At 38.7% G+C, this 22,097-nt stretch overlaps 1 protein-coding gene across 1 annotated transcript in view; it reads right to left on the reverse strand.

The window, feature by feature from the left end:
- Positions 1-22,097, reverse strand: part of PITPNC1 (phosphatidylinositol transfer protein cytoplasmic 1) — an 85,621-nt gene that overhangs the window by 25,968 nt on the left and 37,556 nt on the right. The window contains exons 2-5 of the mRNA XM_054083160.1: positions 21,628-21,776; positions 17,656-17,744; positions 17,084-17,091; positions 5,342-5,413 (exon numbers count right to left, since the gene is read on the reverse strand). Coding sequence (XP_053939135.1) covers positions 5,342-5,413; positions 17,084-17,091; positions 17,656-17,744; positions 21,628-21,776 — 318 coding nt within the window. The remainder of the gene's footprint in view (positions 1-5,341; positions 5,414-17,083; positions 17,092-17,655; positions 17,745-21,627; positions 21,777-22,097) is intronic.

Genomic DNA, 22,097 nt, shown 5'->3' on the forward strand with positions numbered 1-22,097 from the left:
TTTTGCCATATTTTGCAGTAGTGCCTACCAATCCCTTAGACAATTTACAGAACGATACCCTGCAGCGCAGTGAGGCTGAGCCAGGACAGCTGAATCCATTTCAGCTGAAATCAGTTTTCCAAGGCAGCTTCCTTAAATAGTGAATTTACATTTAATTTACATGCGCTATATTGAAGTTTGTTACAACCTAGTTTTGTGTTACTAAGATAGGAGACAAAAATAGGGGGAGAAAACTACCCTAAAAAGAGGAAAACTAGAAATGGCTTTTCTTTTTAGCTGGCCATATCTATAATTTATTTTACTTTAGCCAACTGTTTCACAGCCGACACTTCAGAAATACTAAGGATGAACCATGATGAATGACCCAATACTGCCTACTTGGTCACTCGTCGCGCTGCAGAATTAGAACTCGCTGTCAGGAGAGGATTTTCTAACTTTAAATGATGGCACTGCGATTTACATAGGTTGCATATAAAGCATCTGCTATTAGCTGGCTGGTTTTAGTGTGCTCAAAGCTATTAATGTGTCAAATGATAACTGGTGTTAATTTATAACTACATGGAATACAGAACTACCGCTTGTTTTCATTTGGCAAACGGTCATTCTGAGACATTTTCAACACTACACTATCTTCGAAAGGCAAGAAACACGTTGATAATATATTTTTCTCTTGTTTGACAAGGAATTAGCCCTGTAGCTCTGCTGACTTTATCAGCATTGCTGAGACACCAAAACGTACCCAATGACGCCAATACTTTGTCATCTTGAAATACAACTCTACATCGACATCTGTATTCCGCACCTTCATTACTCATAAGAATAATGTTATTCTTGTGAATATCAAGGCTGTTTAACAAAAAGAAAGGCTACGCTACTTTAAGATCTTGTGGTTATTCTTTAACAGTCAAGATCTGGGCACTGAATTTTCCAGAGCAAAATGTTATGCTGCAAAGGGCAGGGCACTGTTAAGTTTTACATACAGTGAATTTCCATTATTAATAACTATTGGATTATTTTTATAATACAAGCTGTACTTTTTTACTTTCCCCAGATGCTCTCAGATGGCAAAACTTCACTGCTCAAATATCAGCAGAAATTAATTCAGTGACCAAAAAAGAAAACAACACACCAAAACCCAGTCAAACAGTTTAACAACCCTTCTGCAACAAATAAGAAAATTGAAATGTCTCTGATTCATTGATTTGCTCAAACAGTGTCTGTCTTCCCTCTACCTTCACCTACAGACTGCTTTTTAGATGGTTTCACCAGGCAGACTGCGGCGTGCAAGAACAGAGAGGGAGCTGCAGCGCGTGGGATCCCCAGGCACTGATCACGGTGTCTACAAGAGCCATGTGGCGGAGCCTTCGTTACCAACACAAAACCTGAGCTGGTGCATCCCCCACTAACATTAAAAATAAACAAAATGTGTATCTGTGGAGAGCCCCGAAAGAGTAAAAATAGAGATGAGAAAAAAGTGAGAGCAATACAGCATTTAGAATAAAATTAGCCTCGTGTGACATAAATACTGACCGGGCAATAGAATGTTCACAGAAAATATCTGCCCAAATAAAAAAAAAAAGAGGTTAACAAAGTCTACTTGCAAAAACCACAGCCCAATCATCTACTGAAGCAGCACCTTAAACCACTCTGCCTGTAGTTTCTGACCATGTCATTAACCAGGTGACCTTAAGAATTTTCTCCTATCCAACCACAGTTTTAATATTCAAAATACAGACTTTATGTATCGATATTCAAATTCCCCAACTGCTCATTTTTCTTATGGGGAAAAAAGTGCACTGAGTGTTTAATATTCACTTTCATAGCTTGCCCGTGTTCCTTGAAGCTGTCCCTTGCAGGCACCTGTGCTTCCCTCCTCCCAGAGGTTCCTGCTGCCACCTTGACTTACAGAAGCAGCCAAAGATGCAACAGGGAAGCAACATTTTCACGTACTCTGCAGACAGCACCTACAATGCCATTTACATTTTACAAACCAGTCTAATTTTTAGAAATCCCATTTTATAATTTAAAATAAAAGTAAAACATACCCAAAATTTCCCTCTAAACTGAGAACTTTACTTTTAAAAAGACCCATAAGAGGAAACACTGAATGGCCCGACTCCTTGGTCTAGTTTCCAGCACTATTAGTGAAGCTATAAAGCTGCAATGTAGCAGTGACAATATTTGATCTACTAATGTGTTCATTCAACGCTGATTCTGTTTTTCTAAGGAGAGAGTTGCCATGCGAACATCTCGATGCCACACTGAAAAATCAGCTGCGCTGTAGCAATAGAAATCACAACTGGATGGGTTTATGGTACTGCACTACTACCATCTACACAATATTTTATCTAAATAAAGGGGTTTATTCTCCATTGTTCTTTCTGGCAATGTTTATATTTATGCAAATCAAGTGCAAACTTTAACACATTGGAACAATAGTGCTTTAAGCACATTTAAAATAGGTTAAAATGATTACAAAGTCTAAGATACAGAAAAATCAAGTTCCAAAGCAGATATCATTATCTTTCACTACTTTCTTCTGTCAAGTTAACTGGGAAGAAAAATCAGGAGAACTTTTGCATGAGGATATACCGCAGTAATTAGGTAGAATTTTACCAGGCAATGCAACATGTTAAATAAAATAATTCTAATAATGTACTACCTGCTAAATGACAAGAGGAACCCAAGAACATTTATATCGCTTTCTTCCGCTGATCAATGGAATTAGCTTTAGTATCCTTATATCTAATTATTGCTTTTCACAGTCAATATCTACTTTATTAGACAGCATGGAAATGAACAACAGATCAGAGTTCCAAGATTTAAAAACCCTATATATGATCTCAAAAATATTACTAGAAATAGCCGAGTTAAAATCAGACATGCATTATTACCCTCATTACTGCAATATTAATATTCATTCAGTATATTTTGAATTATGACTGCAAAATTTATAGAAGTATTTTTGGATTAATTATTGGTTCATCAGCCAAGGTTGACAGTGGCAATGAAGAAAAATATAGGGTAACTATGGAAATCTATAGACATCTGTGTTTCCTGTTGTTTTCTGACTGGGCAAACACTGACATTTATGAGGGAGAAATACACTTTGCATTTTCTTAAGTGAGGTTGAAGCCTACCCATCGAGTCACAGAAACAAGATTGACTCAGCCCTAGTTCCAAAGTGTTTGGTTTAACAGAAGTCTCTCCCCAGGATCAATCATCTCTCTCCATATTCACTAACCTTCCAGCACTTCAACGCCACGTGATGTCACCAGATCAATGTCACTGGATCAACAACAGAAAGTGCACATCTTCCACTGCTTTATTGTGTTCACAGGAATGAACAGCACAGCGCTCAGAGTTACAAACTCACGGGAACCAGGGCTGGAGTGCAGCCCTCTCATTCAGCTCCTCATTTTCCTCCTCAGCTCAAGTAAAGTTCAATTAAATCTGTTAATCTTGGTAAATACTTGCTTAGTCTGTGACTCAGGTACCACTATGTAAAGGTAATACAATATTACCCAACCAGCACTGTGGTAAGAATGACATTTGAAGAGCTGGATTCAAGCAGAGTAGAGATTCTTTGATTTATACCATCTGAGTACCCTATCTCTGTGTTACTTTCATCTTAAATTCACTGGTTGGGTACTATTCAGGGCTCAATTCATAGTATTTTAGCCACAAGGCTGACACACAGGAAAAAAGTTGAATATACGCTGATTATATTGCTTCAGTTCCTCCTCTATTAGGCATCAGTACAGAACGTGTCTTCTCACTGCTGACATTATAATGTACCAGAAAACTTCTCTACACCCTCCCAAAACCAAAGGTGTGGGCTTGTTCTGAATTAAAGTGCTGCCAAAAAGCAAACTGAACATTAAAAAGTGCATAAATCACATAACGCTCATGTAGTTGGTAATGTAACACTTCTTTTTCTTCCCTCTCTCGCTTATCTGGCTTAGATGAGCAGTGACTGAAAGTTGTTGGTATCTGGTGGCTAATACATGATTTCTGTCATGTTCCCACTGGGAAAGTGTCTGTATGCCAAAAGCATTATTCAAAATTATACCCTGTTCTTTTACATGTAATTATTCTGCCATAAGCAGTGCAACAGCTGTCAGAGTCATTAACACGCAGGCCCAAGGCGGCTGGGGAAATGCACCTCCCATCTGGAGAACACAACACTTTAACCACAGCATCGCTGCTAGAGGGACAGCCCTGGAACCTGAAAGGCTCTGTGTCTCGGACCCCTTGAAACCTGCTTCACTGCCTTCTTCTGTCTCAAGAATGAGTTTAAACACTTTTTCATTGGGTTTCTGTGTTACAGATCCATTTTCCAGACATTTTAACCTGTATTTCATGCCGATAAGAAACTTCTTTGCACAGGCATGCAACGAGGGACCATTTAAGCCGTAACAAAATGAAACATTCAGAAACAGAACCATGGAATGGCTTGCGTTGGAAGGGATTTTAAAGCTTATCCAGTTCAAACAGGGACACTTCCCACTGGATCAGGTTGTTCATAGCTTCATCCAACCAGGCCTTGAGCATCTCCAGGGATGAGGGGTAGATATTTGTGCATTATGCCAAGGGTTGCCCGGCTTTATCAAACGTTATTCTTCTCTTGCAAGTTGTTCGACTCTGCTTTGCTCCCTGTCTGGGCAACCAAGCCTGACTGACCTCCTGCCTTCTATTCCTGAGCATCTCCTGATCAGCAGCTGCTGGGTACTGCTCCCACCCTTCCTCTGGAGAGGATTTTGCATAGTTAATTATGCTTATCATCTCTAAGCCCCAACTCTGAGAACGTTGTATCTTTTGGTAAGTGACCATGAAAAGCATCACCTTCCTAGCCCAGCCATTGTTCCCTCGAAGCTGTTTACTGAGATCTTTCATCTCTGACCATTGTTTAGTTTCCTGTTTGCTCTTCCTTTGAATTTCAACCCCCTTTGCTTGGAGAGAATAATGTGGAACAGATAAAGTAGAATACAATTACACTCCAAAAAAACAAGAGTAATTTTCACTCTCCATAAATGTTCACCAGGACTAAATTCACATATGTAAATTATGTCGTGTTTAGAGAAGTAACAAGGAGAATGTGAGATGCAGAAGGGAAGCGGTATGCGTGAATCTTTCATCTCATGGTGCTTTAGAGGTAAGCGCGCTGCAAGCTGACAAGCCGCAAGCTGACAAGCTGCTAATCAACAAGATACCCGGGTAGGTGTAAAGACAGGAGCCTGATTAAGCCTCTTCCCCAGACTGCAAGACCTACAACCCCCAGGTAAGGAACACGATTAACTAAAAGGATTAAGTTAAATTTTGCAAAAGCCATCATACTCACACTGTCATTGCTTCCTTTGTTGTCCTCGTATTTTGTCTCTATGTGAATGGAGAATTTAGGCAAAAATGAACACTGCAACAAAAGAAAAATATGTTTGACATAAAAATTATGCCTTGCTTCATCAGCTGACGTATTCAGTACAGTTTGGTATCAGCTTTCTTATTTTTATTACACTACTTCAAGAAAAGAGTCAAATGTACGCAGAACATAAAAGCAAAAGTTTTTATGATTCTGGAGGGATGGAGAGATTCTATCTGAAAGCTGAATACTAAAATGAATGTATAAATAAATTAGTATGAGTACTTTGGAACAACTGGATACAATAGTTCTCATGCATAAGAGTACAAATGTCCTGAATGTTGTTACACATTCAGTTCACGAAGATCTTGAGAGCAACTAGATGTTCATCAGCACAGTTCAGTCTATCCCCCATACGAAATAATCCAAGGACACTTCACTAGCTGCAGGTGCAACCAAACAGACAACAGTGCTTTGTGAGGGCTTTTTTTCATTTGCAGTGAGAAATGAATTCTAGCATAATTTCCTATTAATGAAATTAAGATGGATTATGAGCTTCTGTGGAAAGTCTTTTACATTAAACCCAAATTAGTCTTTATATAATAATGCAAGAAAATTAAGAATGCACAAATGTTTTTCTATCAAAGATAACATTTCTGTATTTTACATGGAAATACATTTAGTTTTTTCTGTGGACTGCTTAATTTTACTTGGCTTGTCAAGACTAGAGTATACAATACTGAGCAACATAATTCCAGTGAAAAAATATTTCAAATATCTTGTCTTTAGCATTTCACAGTTCTTTCAAATCAACTTTTCAGACAGGCAGAAAATGTCCAACAAACTCTGAAGAATACTAGTTCAGTATCTTTACTATTAGTCATCGAGTCTTTTCTTGCCTTAACTGCCAGCAAAACTGCAGTGCCAGCTCCCTGTGCGAGACATCACTAATACCCTATGGCAAAGAGTCTTTGTAAAGACGATGACTATTTCATGCGCTGTACATCCAGATTATACAGTGAGGATGTTACAATCCCTCAGTGTTCACACTGCTGTTGGTCCAAGTTCAGACTTGATAAAATGTGAAGTTTTTCTAAGGGAGAGGCTGATGACTAAGAAAGAGCTGATTTACAAGGCCAGTTGTAGCACAACAAAATTGAAGTGAGAAGCCAACTCCTTTGAGACTACAGAAAATATATTCCCACTTCCAGGGATATTACCTAACAAGTTCAATCTTCTGATCCCAGAATCCCCAGTATTCAATGAGCACATCTAGAACCAATCTTTGCTGAAAAAAGAGTGAAAGAGCTTTGCTGGAATAAGGTTCTCATGCCATGGAAGGTCAAACTGGCTTCCTATTAACAACGTGAAACACTCCCCCATAACACATTGGTGTCACAGATGCCCTGATCGCACAGGCGTCTATTCAGATCTTATAAATGTTTTTTGCTTTTTATTAAAGATTTCTGCAGAGTAGCACATTTACGAGTTTCGGTTTGATCTCAACTGTGACGGGCTCTCAGCTTTGCAACTTGTGAATTGAGTGAATATGTGGGAGGCAAAAAAAACCCAACCACCCCAAATCAGCAGTATGTGGAGTGCAGGATGGGACAAGTTCAAGGACAGATCTTTTAGCTCCTATTACCCATACTCTGTGAGCAATTAAACGTTTCCTACATGTACATCTCAGGAAGTGCAAGTTGAAAACATACAACATTTATAAGCAGTATGTCAAAAACAGGGATCTCATAACACAAATTAATACCCAAAATATCCTGATATTCTCCCAGTTGAGGTTTTACCATTTATCTTGTATGCTGCTCCTATTCTGGCAGACATCCAAAGGCATCTGCAAACAAAAGCCTTAGCAAACAGTAGGCACTGCAGGGAAAGAAGCTGGGGGCAGGGCGAAAGCCAAGATTTGTCCTAAGGTTCTAATTTGTATCTCCAAAATTAGCCAAAAGGTGGAATGAACATCCTTGAACTATATTAATGGAAGACGAGATTAATAAAAGGGGTTGATTAAAATAATTCTATAATCAAATGTTCCTAGAGTAGAAAAGTTATAAATATGATGTTACCAAAAATAGGGAATGACCCAGGAGACACAGGGATGCCAGCACATCCTAAAACAATGATTGATCTCACTCAGGGTTTGCAATCAAACAGCATAAACCAACAGCCTAGTTATTTTCCATATTTGCAAGGAACACAGAGTGTTGAAAAGTAAATTACTACTGGAGGTGGATCATGAAAAGTAGGTTTAAAAAAAATGTATAACAACAGACATCATCTACTGCACAGCTCTTAGAGCACTCAGAAAATAACTCCATTGGTACTAGAGTGGTAAAACCATGAGTTACCGGTCACAAAAATTTAGTATACGGCAGCTTTGTATTTTACAAAGATGTATAATGCTCGGGTTACAGTCCAGGTGTACCAAGCTCTTACTGACAACAATTTAGATCTCTGCACATGGGCATCCTGAGAGAAAGTATCCTTGGAGAAATGAGAGGAGACTGCCGAGGAATAGTTTGCTTTACGAGCAGTTCCAAGTAGCGCTTACGGAGTGCAGGAACTGGTATGGCACTACTGAGGACTCAGTGCTTCAGTCCAAAGAACAGCTTTTAGAAATGATTTCACTGACAATAGCAGAGACATATGCCATACTCTCTATAATATAATAATTGTTTAGAACAGCTATTAAGAAAACAGTTTACTACCCTTGTGCCTACATATTTCAAGGTTACTGCTCTAGGCCATATTTTACTCACAGGTTAGTGCGTTGAAAATATCTGCCCTCTTAATTTGACGACCAAAATTTAATTTTCTTTGCTACAAAATTCAACAAAATCAACACCTCCTGAATAAAATCTAGCAATCGAGGAGAACAGAAAAGAGAAGTACATCAATGATCTATCACTAGTGCAAGGGTCATCAAGACTACAGTGCCTGAGCAGATTGAGTATCTAGGTCAGAGCTTTGTGAGCTTGGGAACTTTTATGTTCTACAGTGTGAGCCTGGCGGTTCGTCAGACACCTCAGTGACTATGGAAACTGCTCTGACTGCACTGACCTTAATGGCTCAAGGCAGTGTAATTCTCTCAGCTCTTAAGAAGCAACAGGGTCCCCCCCAGGACTTGGTGCTGCTCTCACGGTCCCACTGTCAGGTTTGGGAACTCCACTGACAGGAGGAACTTCAGTATAGCATCTTCCACATTTACAGGTAACACAAAAATAACCCCCTTACCAAAACAACTCCCCGTTCCTGGTTCTGATTAAAGTATCTTTGCTTATGACCTAACTACAGAAATTCAGGAGCTGTTGGATGCAGTACATTTTCAATACTCAACAACATTTCCTTTTATCAAAATAGTTGCTTTTAGATCACGATTTCGGGTACAGTGGAATATAAATATGCAAAAGAAGAAAACCCTTTCTGCCGCTCATTTGAAGCAGAGCTACAGTTTCAGAGGAAATTTTGAATAAAGCCATATTCCAGATTTCTGTTTTATCATGCTATCAAAAATTACACTCTTTTCCACCACTGTCTAGCGTTTACAAGCAATGACTCAGGTCACGATACTTTGAAATGCAGCCATTTCATATATTGAACTTAAGGCTGCATTAATTCGCCTGTAGCAGTTCAGCAAGCCGCTGCTTGAATCTGGTGGTTGTTTCCTGTGACCCAGAATCTAAACCATAAAAAGAGATCTTCCAGTCTTGTATTTCAAAAAAAGAAACACTAAGAAAAGACTAAAGATCTTCACGGTACTGTAGAAGAACTGTGCCACTTACCTCCAGCCACCTCACAAGAGAGCAGAAGTCATTTTCAGCACAAAGCTATTAAAAGTCAACCTCCTTGTGTATTTACTATAAAGCTGAGGACTGTAATACTCTAATTTGAGATTATAAACCATAATGTTAATTTACCCCAAATGAAAACTAAAATTCACCAAAAAGACCTCCGTTGCAAATCTCTCGCTCAGAAGCTGGGCTGACCGGCAGCCCCCGTGTTAGCAGCCGGAGGGGGGTTTCGCTGGCTTTCAGGAACACTTCGCAGGGTCCCAATTTTTGAGCACTTCACAGAATGTGTCTCATGATTCATCAGGTGCACTCTGACTAATTGGCAGAGGGCTCTGGCAGAACCAGAAAACTGTTTATGCATCATACAAAAGGCTTTATTATGCATCATAAAAAAGTCGTTGGCTTTTTTCCCCCTCCTCAAGTGGGTGCATATTTACTTAGCCAGGGATTAAGTGTTGCGCAACAGTCAGACTCAAAATTGGGAGCGAGTGGTAGGTAATAAACCTTTTAGGAGGTGATTTTTTTTTCCCCCCAAAGCAACACTCCCTTTCTGCTCTGCCTCCCCGCGAGCGTGTGTTCTTCCAGCACAAACCTGGCAGCCGATCGATACACTGAGCACGCAGAGGAATGCACAGGGCACTGTTTCCAATTTTCCATTTCACTATCTCTATAGCTTGCGAGGTTCCTCTTTGAAAGAAGTAGAGCCAAATGGAATCTTTAACTTGAAATTAGACTGAAACTCTACATAATAGGACAAAATCTTCAGGGTCTTAGCAACTTGAATGCTAAGGTTTCATTGTGTAATGCCCTTAGAGGAGGCGCCTTTTATATTGCCACTTCCAGATTTTTCAGATGTGTTATCAGCTCCTTAAAAATTTGTTATAACCTACTACACCTGTGACACTCAGAAACAGAAGAATATTCTGGATTTTTTTTGTTTGTTTTCTTAAACTTTCTGTATTTGCAGCCCTTCTGGAAGAAACAGGAGAGGTTTAAAGCTCAAGAGAGTAAAGCCGTGAAATACCCGGAGTCTGTAATAGTAATTACCACACATAAGCATGGGTATTTCCAGATTAAAATAAAGGGAAATGAAAGCAGCATACAGAAAACACAGACCGCAGTTGCATTTTCAATTCACTACAGATAACCTCTTGAAAAATGAAAGGCCTATTTTTAGCACGATGATTGATTAGTGTTGCCATAGCAATAAGCAACACTTACAAGAACAGGGTAGAACCTCAGTATGCCAAAACACTTGCCAAAGTCTTAAAGAGACAGCCTAGCACATACGGCGCCTTACAATCGTTTTATGGACAGGACTGTACAAATAACCTTTGCATAGTAATTACACTTGAGGTGGCTGCAGGAATTACAAGAGTTGCCAGTAAATACGTTGGACAGAGGGCACCTAAGCAAGGTTTCTTGAACCTCTATATCCTGCTTTGTACGAGCGAGCTCTATTCCATCAATGCCGTTATAGCTACTTTCATTTTCCATGTGGTTTCTTTCTGCAGAATGTTCAAAGAGCTGCTAGAGACCTCATCATTGCACATCACTTCTCCTGCTCCTTCTGAATATTAATCCACAATCCCTGGGAGTTATTTTTGTCAGTAAAAATTAATCCCACTTCTTTTTAAGCAGTAGAAGCACATTCCCCTAAATCTTAACATAAAAACCTGGAGAGGCAGACATTTCATGTAGATGTTCTCTCTGATCTCCCACCACTTCCCAGACTGATGATTTGATTTTTAATATGGTCACATATACATTATTTTGGCAATACACGTGGAACTGGTTCCTTTACGGAGCCATTTCCATAGAGCCTCGAGCTAAAGAACACAGTAACCACTACAAAATGAAATGAGACTGGCCAAGTAAAATTAGCCGTTTTCAACAGCGTATCTTCTAGATACCCTTTAAGTTCAGAATCTTTATGCAGTGTTTGATAATCAGTGGGTAACGACAGCTTTTGTTTATGGAAGATCAAGAACCTGGAAAAGACAAATGGAGACCCTGCTTCTCATCAATAGGAAAATGGCAATTGGGGATTATGGGATAGTGGAAGGTCCCCAGATTTAGTGAAGCAGGAAGGAATGCCCCGAACAGCAAGGGACCAGGAGGGAAAATGGGCACACCAATATACACCGTCCCCAGAGCCACAGGGAGCATTCATAAACAAGGATGAATGGACTGGGAGGAGAGATATAACATGAGAGATTGCCAACAGCTTTAGACAATGGTGAAGACAGAACAGCGAGACCTGGATGCAGAAAAGAAATAAAAATCACACATAGGTATGGATAAACAATATGAAGTATTTACAATTTATAAGCTAGAAGATATGTGAAGAAAATATAGTGATGTCTCTACAGCATATTTCAAATGACAATATTTCCTTCAGCTATTTACAGAAGGGAGAAAGACAGTTTCTTTAATTGAACATTCAATGTTTTTGGGCAAATGGCCACCATGTTATTGACTACCTTCAGAGCACTCCAGACAGCACTGCATGCGAGCACGCACAGCTGCGATGTGATACAGGTTAGTTACTACTTAAACTAGCACCAATCAGGATGATAAAGTCAGAAGAGAATAGACGGAAAGGGCTGGGCAGGGTGATGACAGAGTTTGGAAGATGCTACTCAATGATGGAAAGCAAGATAAACACAGGAAGATGGCAAAGAGCAGCAAAAGTGCTGTTGAGCGGAAAGAGTAAAACAATGCAAAACTCAGGCTTGAAAATAAGCAAGGGAGTTAAACTCTTATAAACAAGCTCAGAAAGAAAACCATTATTTGTTTGTATTACATACAATAACTTGAAGATGAAACAGCTAGCTAACAAGCTGCCTCCAACCACTATGGCACTTGGCACTTACGTCTGTTTTTGCCTTCCCTTAGGATCTCCTTTCTCTGAGACACAAGAACAGTAACCGGGTTATTGAGGAAGAGTGGAAGTGAGAAGCGGTGTGCACAAGTGAAAATGACAATCCATGAATCAGAGAGGGGCTGGACTGGTTTATAATAAGCCAGTGGTGGAAAAAGGGAATTCTCCGAAGCAGTTTGATTTACTATGTTTCAATGGATTAAGCTATTAAATGAGAATAGAGGTTTACAGCTTTCTGCAAATGTATTATTTGTTTCTTATAAATACCACAGAAGTCCTTCCTTTTGCTAGAACCTCTCAAAGAACCAAATCTACGTTTACTAGAGTCATGTCACCAGTCAGCCTGACTTCTAAGTTGGGGGGGGAGAAGGGAGGCATTTTGGTAGTGACTTTGTAGCAGACTCTAATACTGCAACACAGATTCTGTTGAATTTTTGATGCAAATTCTTCATATACTCCAGCTGGAAAAAAACTCATGCACTGAAGACTAGATAGGTCACATCCAAATTTCAAGCACTGGTAATCAGATAAAGAGAACACAGGAAAAAAAAACCTGTACAGATTCCTTGCAGTGTTTATCTGAAACAACTCTTCTCTCTCAGGTCATCCCATTATAAAAATAACAATTAAAAAAAGACTACTTCCAGATAATTTACTTCCTGGCTAAACTGACAACTGACTAAGTGAAACACATAACAAGCCTCTTCTCAAAGGTAATCAGAAACCAGCAGGTCAATAATGGAGCATTTAGCAACTATCACTCTGGGGCCTTGACACATACCAGATGAAATAATTTTATTTGCCTCAGCCGTTTGCTGCAGAAGAATTAGTGTCACTGTGATAGATCATCAAAGGAATTGTTGTCTCCTGCTTTCTGCTCCCTAACTGGTTTGCATAAATATTCTGAATTTATATCTTATTCCTAAGTTAATTTGAGACAGTGGCAGGTTGAAAGAATACTCTTCCTCCTTGCAGAGGGCAAAACATGCCATTTTAGCTTATATTTTGCTTTATATACTTACAATTGTGAAACTAACTATTGGCCATAAATTATGCATCTTTAAAAAGCTGTTTTATAAATTTCAGTCCCAGAAGTGAAATACTGCTAACAACACTGAAGCTGTTCAGATCAGACAGCAAAACCATTTGAAATTATCCCCGGTAAACACTTGAACTGCACCTTCAAACTCAGAAGAGTTTACTTAAATTCTGTTTGTATTTCTCCTAAGCTCTTTGTACTCCAACTTGATAGCTAAACTTTGTTAGGTTCATTTTCAGTGTACTTTGATCATATGAATTTTTTGTACCCTGGTTGAGTCACCATACGTGCACGATCTCATTATTTGCTTGCTTGAGGCTGCTCTCTTCTTGTCTAGAATCTAAACTGTTGCTTGAATCAGTCAATGGATATTTGCTCTGTGCTGCTTATTGTCTAACAATACCCCGATGCGGGTAAAGCAACTTAGTTCTATGCAATCCTTTTTCATTTAGTTTGTAATAGAGACAGGTTTGTTTTCTAGTTAATTATTTTTAATCTAGCTGGGCAACCTCAGAAAGAAAAATAGGAAAGCCTCCTGAAAGGTCGCTCATTCTTGTCCATATAACTATGAATAGCACAAACACTTTACGCTCAAGATACATATTTGCAAATACTGTGATAAGCCGGCATGTAAGGGTTTGTTGCGAGCTGTAAGGCATCTTTCCTCCATCCTCCAAATGAAAAAGGCTCCGACCTGTGACTAGCAAAGGAATTCTCTCTAAAAGCAAGCAGCTTTCCCATTCCTCTTGTGTAGCTGGACTGGAGACACTCAGCAGTACCGAAGTCATCGCTCACAGAGTGGAGTCCCAAGGAGTTTCTTTTACAGGGCTCCCTTTCAGCTGTCTCCTAAACACAGTACCTCAAATCTATGAGCTTAACATCAACCTACTCACCATATTAAACAAACTTATAAATAAAAATCAAGCATTTTAGGAAGATATCTTGCCAGCTTTCTAATTACAAGATCAAAACCAAAACAACTGCTGTTCTACCTTTAAAAGACATCCTCATATACAGTTCTTAAGCAATGCCCCAGCCACTAAAACAGGGTTTGACCTTTAGAAGAGTATCCTATTCTCTAAATAGTACCCCCAAACGTGGATGACTTCCTTTGGCTTCGGCTCCAAAAGTGTTTTTTCCACTTCCTCCCCCCCTCTCAATGTCAGCAGGAAGCTTCCAAGGATCAGCTCCAGCTTTGATACAGCCTTTCTTGGGACATTACCTACGTCTTATCTTCCTGATAGGAAGTCTTTTGTATAGCAGTTTTAATGAGGCCCTCCTCCACAAACATCATTGTTTCCATTTTACAATGCTCCCCTGACTTCACAATACTTCACCTACCACACATCACAAAAGCATCACTGGTGCAACAGTTACGTTAAGCTCATTCTCTCAAGTGTGTCATCTGCTTTACATATTATTAATATGGTTGTCAAGACTTGGTAGTAGACAAAGCAGTCATCTCCTGCTGTTAGTCGGCTAACTTAGGCGTTTGCTGTGTGACAAACACCATTCCATAAAGAACAGGCCATCATAACTGGACCCTGACTGTAAAGTACAGCCATCATGACCCTCTAATTTCCATTTCTGTTTTCATGCATCCAATCACTCCTGCCTTTCTCTACAACCACTGCAGAGAATAATATTCTGGATATTATTTTCAATGCCTTCTGACCTTTTTTTCTTAGATGTCCTAACTTCAGGGCCTTAAGAAGGTCGTATTTATGAAATCCATAATATTTAACAGGAAAACTACATTGATTAAATTATTCTCCACTGTACCTCTGAATGCTAGTGTACGTGCTTGAATGCGATTTCTAACAGCCTCCATATATTACAACTGAAAACCCTTAGGACTATCAGCAAGATTCAGTCTGTCGTTCACCTCCTCTTCCACATCACTAGTGTACACTGAAATAACAACACTGAGCCTTTAAGATCTTTGCTCTTTATCTAGAACGGAAGTTAAGAGGTTAAGTAAGGTGTGAACACGCTACACAGCGTTATGTACTTGATTCAATAAGATTATGCTTTATTTATCCAATTATTGGCCAGCCTTTACAACCAATTTTCCTCAAAATGAGGCTCAATTTAATTCTTAGGGTTTCCCGCAGACCCTTTGGAAGGAATTTACCATCTTTAAGAAAAGCGTTTACAAGCTATCTTACATATTTTGGGCATCGTCTGTAGGTTTATCCTTGCTTTCAGAATTCTCTAATGAATATAGTAGATCAAAATTTAGGGAAATACTCCAGAGAAGGATAGGAATTATTCCCAGTAGTATATTTAATATTTCTGTTCTAGATTCAACAGTTTGAGGCAAAGGCATTTTCTCTATTTCCCTTGAAGGTAATTTCATAGTCTACCAGCTCCATTAAAATATATTTTAGATTTCTGTCTGAAGTACAGTTTCCTTAATCTCATTTTAATATTTCTAGTTCTGTTTCCTTGTACCATGGTGAGTAATTAGTCCCCAGCTCCCACAGGCAGTTATACTGTCACTTAGTGACTGTTTTGCCTACCTTCTACATTTGTAGACCGATTTAATTTTTCTTTACAAGTCTCTTCAACCCTGCAATCCTTTTTGTTGATGCTCTCGAACATGTCCTTTAGCCGCACACCTTCTACGGACCTTCACCCAAATCTGTTTCAGGTGTTGTCTCATCAGATCAGATGAAGACCATCTCCTGATTCAACTTCTATGAGTACAACATTGCTGTTTGGTTTTGATGACGTATCGCATTTCAAATTCAGACACATGTTTCTCTCTGCTACCACCCCCTTAATCATTTCTACTTGTTTATTTCAGTCAAATAACCCCCCCCACACACACATTAAAAAGCTCAAACTGATTTTCAATTGAAGAAAAAATAAAACAACAGAGTGTAAGTAACAGGTACCAACACAGCACATCATCTTCTCAGCCTAAGATTAAACCTGCTATCAAAGGGTAAACTCTTAATTAATGTGAATTGTGATAGGCCCTGCCAAAGACATCTTCTGACAGAAACAGCTAAGAATATATCCCCCCACCACTACTGTCTGTCATGCAACATCTGGATTTCCTGACAACCAAATGAATTTTAAACATGAAACAAAGCAGAATATGTAAGAAGTATCTACAGTACCTATTGAAAAGCAGTTTGGTATTTTGGATTTTCAAAGCTGGTCATCACAGTATCAACTTTAAGTCTTCATCTTTCTGATCTGAGTCATTAAATCCCTTTATTTTTTCTCTTTCACATCTATCACATTAAAATTATTTCCTCTATTTTAAAATCAGTATTCTTCACTGAACTTAAAAAAAAAATCTGCACAAACATTTTGAGCACTGCAGAGTTACGGGGGAAAAAAGCAAGTGGATTATGTTTCATCTGCACTCAAGTTCAAACCAAATCAGCTTCGGGAAGGTCCTTTCACCTGGAACTTCCTCACCACCACCTCCTCATCTTCCAAAGGCTGCTACTGTACATTACTGAGGCCAGCACATTTAAAACAATTTTTCTCATGATTTACATGTTATATTTTGCCTTAGCTCTACTAGAGGGGATAGTTGATTTTTCTGGGCACCGTGCCCAGATTATGTTTAATTTTGTCCACAAATTGTACAGTTTCCCAGATACTATATCAGAGATGAGCATTTTATAACTTAATAAAACAATAAATAAAATAAAATCTGTTCTCGTGTCTCCACGTAATAACTGGAACCTTAATAACCTTGCCCTGTTTTATAGAAGCTTCTCTTTGTTACCGTCAATGACTAAAAATATATCAAATTATTTTGAAGTGATAAAAAAATAAGGTAAATGATTTATGGGATCACCACAGAAAAACTTCAAATTTAACCTTAAATTTCTTAAACAAATACCTAAAAATAAAGTTGCACTATGGAATACATTATCTATTAGTTATATTAAGAAGAAATAAGTTTGGATTCCACTACAATATTTCACATAATTATTCTATTTAGAATAAAAAGAGGAAGAAAAACTTACTGTGTACTCTGATTTCCAATTGTCCATTTGTAAAAAAAAGAATGATGAAGAGAAAGAAAAAAAAGAAATGTGAAATAAAACAATGATGCAAGATCCTTACAGTAAGCACACATTAACAATCAAAACCTTTGTGTCAGATAATCTGCTGATTTTTATTTGACTAAAGTCTATGGGACAATAAAGGGAACAAGTCAGCACAGATCTAAGCACCTGATGTTTGCTTTGCAAGGAAGAAATGGCATAGATACAATGCTCCTGATTTTACCTGTCATAGAATCATAGAGTGACTTTGGTTGGAAGGGACCTTAAAGATCATCCAGTTCCAACCCCCTGCCATGGGCAGGGACACTTCCCACTGGATCAGGTTGCTCTAAGTCTCATCAACCTATCCATAGTCTATTATCTTTATATCCTGATATCAGACAATATAAGATGGGAAAATATATGCAGTTCAACAGAAGTTATTAAAGTAACTTGGTAGTGGTGGCTCAATATGTAACTTCACGCTTCTGAAGACAAGTTAAACTATCTGTAAAGTACAATTCAGTAATAAACTCTGCTTTGTTCCTTACCCGTGATTGTATAAGGATAATAATTCCAAGCCTTCTCTGTAACATAAAATATTTTGGGAACAACTGCTCTAGCCCAGCCAGGCAGTTTGCTGAAAAGAAAAAGAAAATATAAAATTAGAATATGTTATGATTTATGAGTATTGTAGAAAAGAAAATCCATCCAAATGTGCTCATACTTGGAGACAAGATGCAGCAATACCTAGACTTAACAACAATATTTTCATCTCATGACTATGCCTTCTGTCTCAGCTTTCTCCACAAGCACACAGGAAACCAAGCCTGCCTGTTCTCCTCTCAAAGAGCACAACAGGGTGCCAGTGCAAAACCCTCTGATTGGATTTAAATTGAGATTGCAGATTTCAAGGATTTATGGCCTAAGCCTTTGATCATGGAGGAACAGCCGGTTAGACCATATCATCCAGGGTGTATCCGTCTCACAGGATCCTGATCCACAGGCAGGCACTCCCTAACAAGGGGTCAGGAGGCAATAGGGGATGTCAGTCCACTTTGATCCCAATTCCGTTATTTCTTCTTAGCGACTATTTCTTCTTCCTTCATATTCTCTGCAGGCACACAAACCCTTACGTTCAACTCACCTTGCACACGGTTCTTCCCACGCTACCACCACCAACTCCTGAGTAGGAAGCTTTTACATTAAAATCAACAAATCACTCAAAACACCTCTGCAAGACTGGTAGGTAGGGTTAGTCCCATTTTGCTGATGGGAAAAGTAAATGAGAAAAGTGAAGAGAATTAATGGAGCTGATGTCATAGTTCAGAGCTCAGTCCTTCAAGAGAACCTCCCAATGTGGTGGCACAACACCAGTGGAATAAGAAAAGAAAGATGTGGACACAGCACATGCCAAGATCATTAAAGGGTAATTAGATAACATTATGGAAGAGTGGGAGTATTGTTTACCATGGATCTCGGGTCTTTTATTTCGAGCACTCTGGTCACTCAGGGTACCAAACAAGCGATGAACAAACATACATTTTAAAAGGCAAGTTCATGAGAATTCATCTTTCAACCCTTTCTTAATGACATTAATTATAATTGCTGAAGCTGCCAGGAACAAGGATGGAATACTAGTTCCTCACAGGAAGGCAGACCTCTGGAGACCACAAATATCCCTGTACTTTAGGGACTCAGTCAGTCTGGTGATGGGCTGAGCAGATCACGCAACCCAAGACTGAAGCTTTACTGAAGTGAAGTAGATGCTTTCAAACATCAGCTTTCCAAGTGAAATGGTTGAAAAAGTTATGTTTACATAACAGTGCACAGAAAGTAAATTAACTTTCCATATTAGCAAATTTCTGAGGCAAATACAGAGTTTGGATTATTAACCATGATCTAGCTACACATAAATATTGTATTTCTTCAGAGGCAAAATGCAAACATTACTACATTACCCAAAGATTCAAAGTCAAGTGCATTGACTTTTGCTCTTTCATGACACTGCTCAAAACCAGATTCTTTTCTTTACATAAACCTTTCTTGTGTGCAGTCTTTTAAGCAGCATTTTACATATCGTGTGACAGACTTCACTGTATCAGATCTTTTGTTTATTCCGTCAGCCTCTGTCAGCGTATTTTATGACTCTGTCTCTGCTCCCTGCCTTATCTCTGCTAAACTTTATTCTGATGCCTAAATAATAAATACCAGAGGATGCAGACTTTTAGCTTCTGAAAACAATGCTCCAGTGGGAGAGAAGAGGCAGTAAACAAGTCTGAATATAACTAAGGCTTACACTGACACAAGAAAATTTTACTAGCAATGTCTTCAAAACATACAGCTGCTCCTTGTGCTTTTGTTGTTGTTGTTGTTTTAGCACATACGCCTGTCTACCTATCTTTGCTGGTACAGCACATCTCCAAAACGAGTAATTTTATACACACTGCACTCGGAGTTGCCAGCAAGTCAGTCCTTGACACACATGAATTGTTCTAAGCGTCTCTTCAAAGGAAGAAAATATAATATTTCTGTTTTAGCAGCACAAAAGTATCTGTTGATCACATTATCTTTATTTTGTTTTTAATTTTTTCCTTTCCCAGATGAAGTTCACTCTTTCAGCACACAGGGAGGAAACATTTCTTAAAGGCATTCCAGCTGAAACTACTGGTAAGCAAGAACCCTCTACAAGAATTAAAGTATTAGCAGGCAAGAAAAGACAAATGAAAACAACGTATGAATCTTTCCAAGAAACCACTACTGAAACATATAAGCTCAAAATTCTTCAGTAGAGATCAGTCCAGAGCAAAATAACATGAAGGAAAACTAGCAAGCTTATTAGGGCAGCAGACCCTGAAAGAAGAAAAGATGAGGGAGATAATTGTGCTGGTGTAAGGAGTCCTCTTCCTCAAGAAAGGCAGGCAGAGGAGGTTTGCAGCACATCTTGTATGGCAGCACTTCTCCTTGAGTGAAGTCTTCCACTGAGATCCTGGCCTCCCAGCAAAATCTATAGCTGTCTGAAAACCTATGGATCCTTTCCACAAAGCTTTACTAGTATTGCAGTGGTATTGTGACACCAAAATTGGATTTAAATAGCAAATCTGGTGATGATTATCAAGGACTGTTCGTAATTCTCAATAAACTCAGTGAGACTGACTTCAAACATCTACTACAGCTTGAGATAAACTTCCCAAGTTGTCGCAGGCGTGAAGATATTCTTTGTTTGTGTTCGTACCTGTCTAAGAAAGAGAGCCCTTGTTCCATTGCCTGCACTACCAGAAATTATATGCTTTCCCAGTATGTCTGGTACATGCTTCCTAAACACAATTCTTGTGGTTATTCTGAATTACCCTGAAGTGTTAATTCTGAATATGCTTTTCAGCTTTATCTCCTTTCAACATGAAGGAAAAGAATACTCAGAAACATAAAATGCCCGAACTTCTGGGAGCTCTACCACAAGAACACATTTATTGATTTTTCCCGAGTCCTGTATCTCACCTGTGAGAGAACAATCACAACAATATTGAATGCCAGCAAGATATCTATATGTTATTTGACTCTGTGTGTGCACAACATTACTGGTGATTCAATTTAGGCTGAGTTAAGGTTAGATATGTCAGGATTGCAGTGGAGGAGTAACTTGCAATGTAGAAGCAATAGCTACAGTGTTTCTGTGCCCACTACAAAATTTTGCAGCGCACAAGTTTAATAGAATGAAACAGGCTCAGGAGAATAGAAGGACATCAGAAAAGCAGCAACATTAAATTAGATCAGCAGTAGTAAAAATGGGAACAGATTGAGCGATATATTTCATAGAACACACAGACACACACAAAAGAATATATTTTTTAAAACATTTCTAGCCTTTGAGTGTGGCAGCACTGACCTTCAGCAGTATGATTTCACCATAGGAAAAGACAAACTAAGAAAGGATGGAACATTTGGGAAACAAAAGCATTTTTTTCCATGATGTCTTTAAGCTTATTATTTTGGTTCAGAAAGTCATCACTGTACAAGCCTAATGGCCATTCATAATGTCAATTAACTTTGCTGAGGTAAATCATTTGTTACCAACCACAGAGTACTGGCTTTGTGACATCATTACGAAGTAAGAAACCCTTAAATCATTTTAGTGATTTATTTTGGGGTTTTTTTTTTTGCAGGGTGGGGTGTTTGTTGCTTTTGATTTTTAGTTTGTTTCTTTGTTCTCCCATAATTTTGGAAAACAGAATAACAAACTGTTAAGCGTAAAAGAAAACAAAAAGTTCTGATTTTCAGTACATCCTTAACTTCAAGTTATAATTCTTTCTCTTCAAAAAGATGCTCTAGAAGAAATGACAACTAATCTTCCTATTTCAAGCCATTGGTATATCCCACCTTCCTTCTTCCTGCAGGTATCAAGAAGCAACATGTATTTATGGGAACATGTTCTACTTGAAACAGAAAGGCTACGGGCTGGAAGGGATATTCCTTGAAAATTTTATTACAGTCCATACTGAGAGAAACAGTGTTATTGCACTTGCCTGTTGAGATAGACTCGCTTTTCTGTTAGCTGACCATTACCATGATGTGGATCTTCATAGGGTTCATTCTGCACCACTTCCACACCTTCACCTCGGTCACTCTGCTCATGGCTATGCTTGCTTATCATGTACAGCTGTCCAATTCTGTACTGCAAAGCAAAATCAAGGACAATGTATTAGCTTTATGTAAAACACGTGCATTCAAAAACCAATGTCAAACAATGATATAGTGGTATGTGTAAATAAAAGGTACTTCAAGGGCAAAAAGCAGTGTTTTGCAGCTCAGACCTATGAGTCAGGGTCCTCCCTTTATTTTATAAAGTCTGAGGTGTCACTTGTGGAAAAAATAGCAAAATCCGTGCATTTATAGATGTAGAGAATCAGGCCAGTCCTTTATTTGTAGATTGTATTTGCAGGTATGTAAGTTAAGAAGAAACGAACAATTAATCTACTGCTTTCACGTGCTGACA

Source organism: Cuculus canorus, chromosome 18, assembly GCF_017976375.1.
Source record: "Cuculus canorus isolate bCucCan1 chromosome 18, bCucCan1.pri, whole genome shotgun sequence".
NCBI lineage: Eukaryota > Metazoa > Chordata > Aves > Cuculiformes > Cuculidae > Cuculus > Cuculus canorus.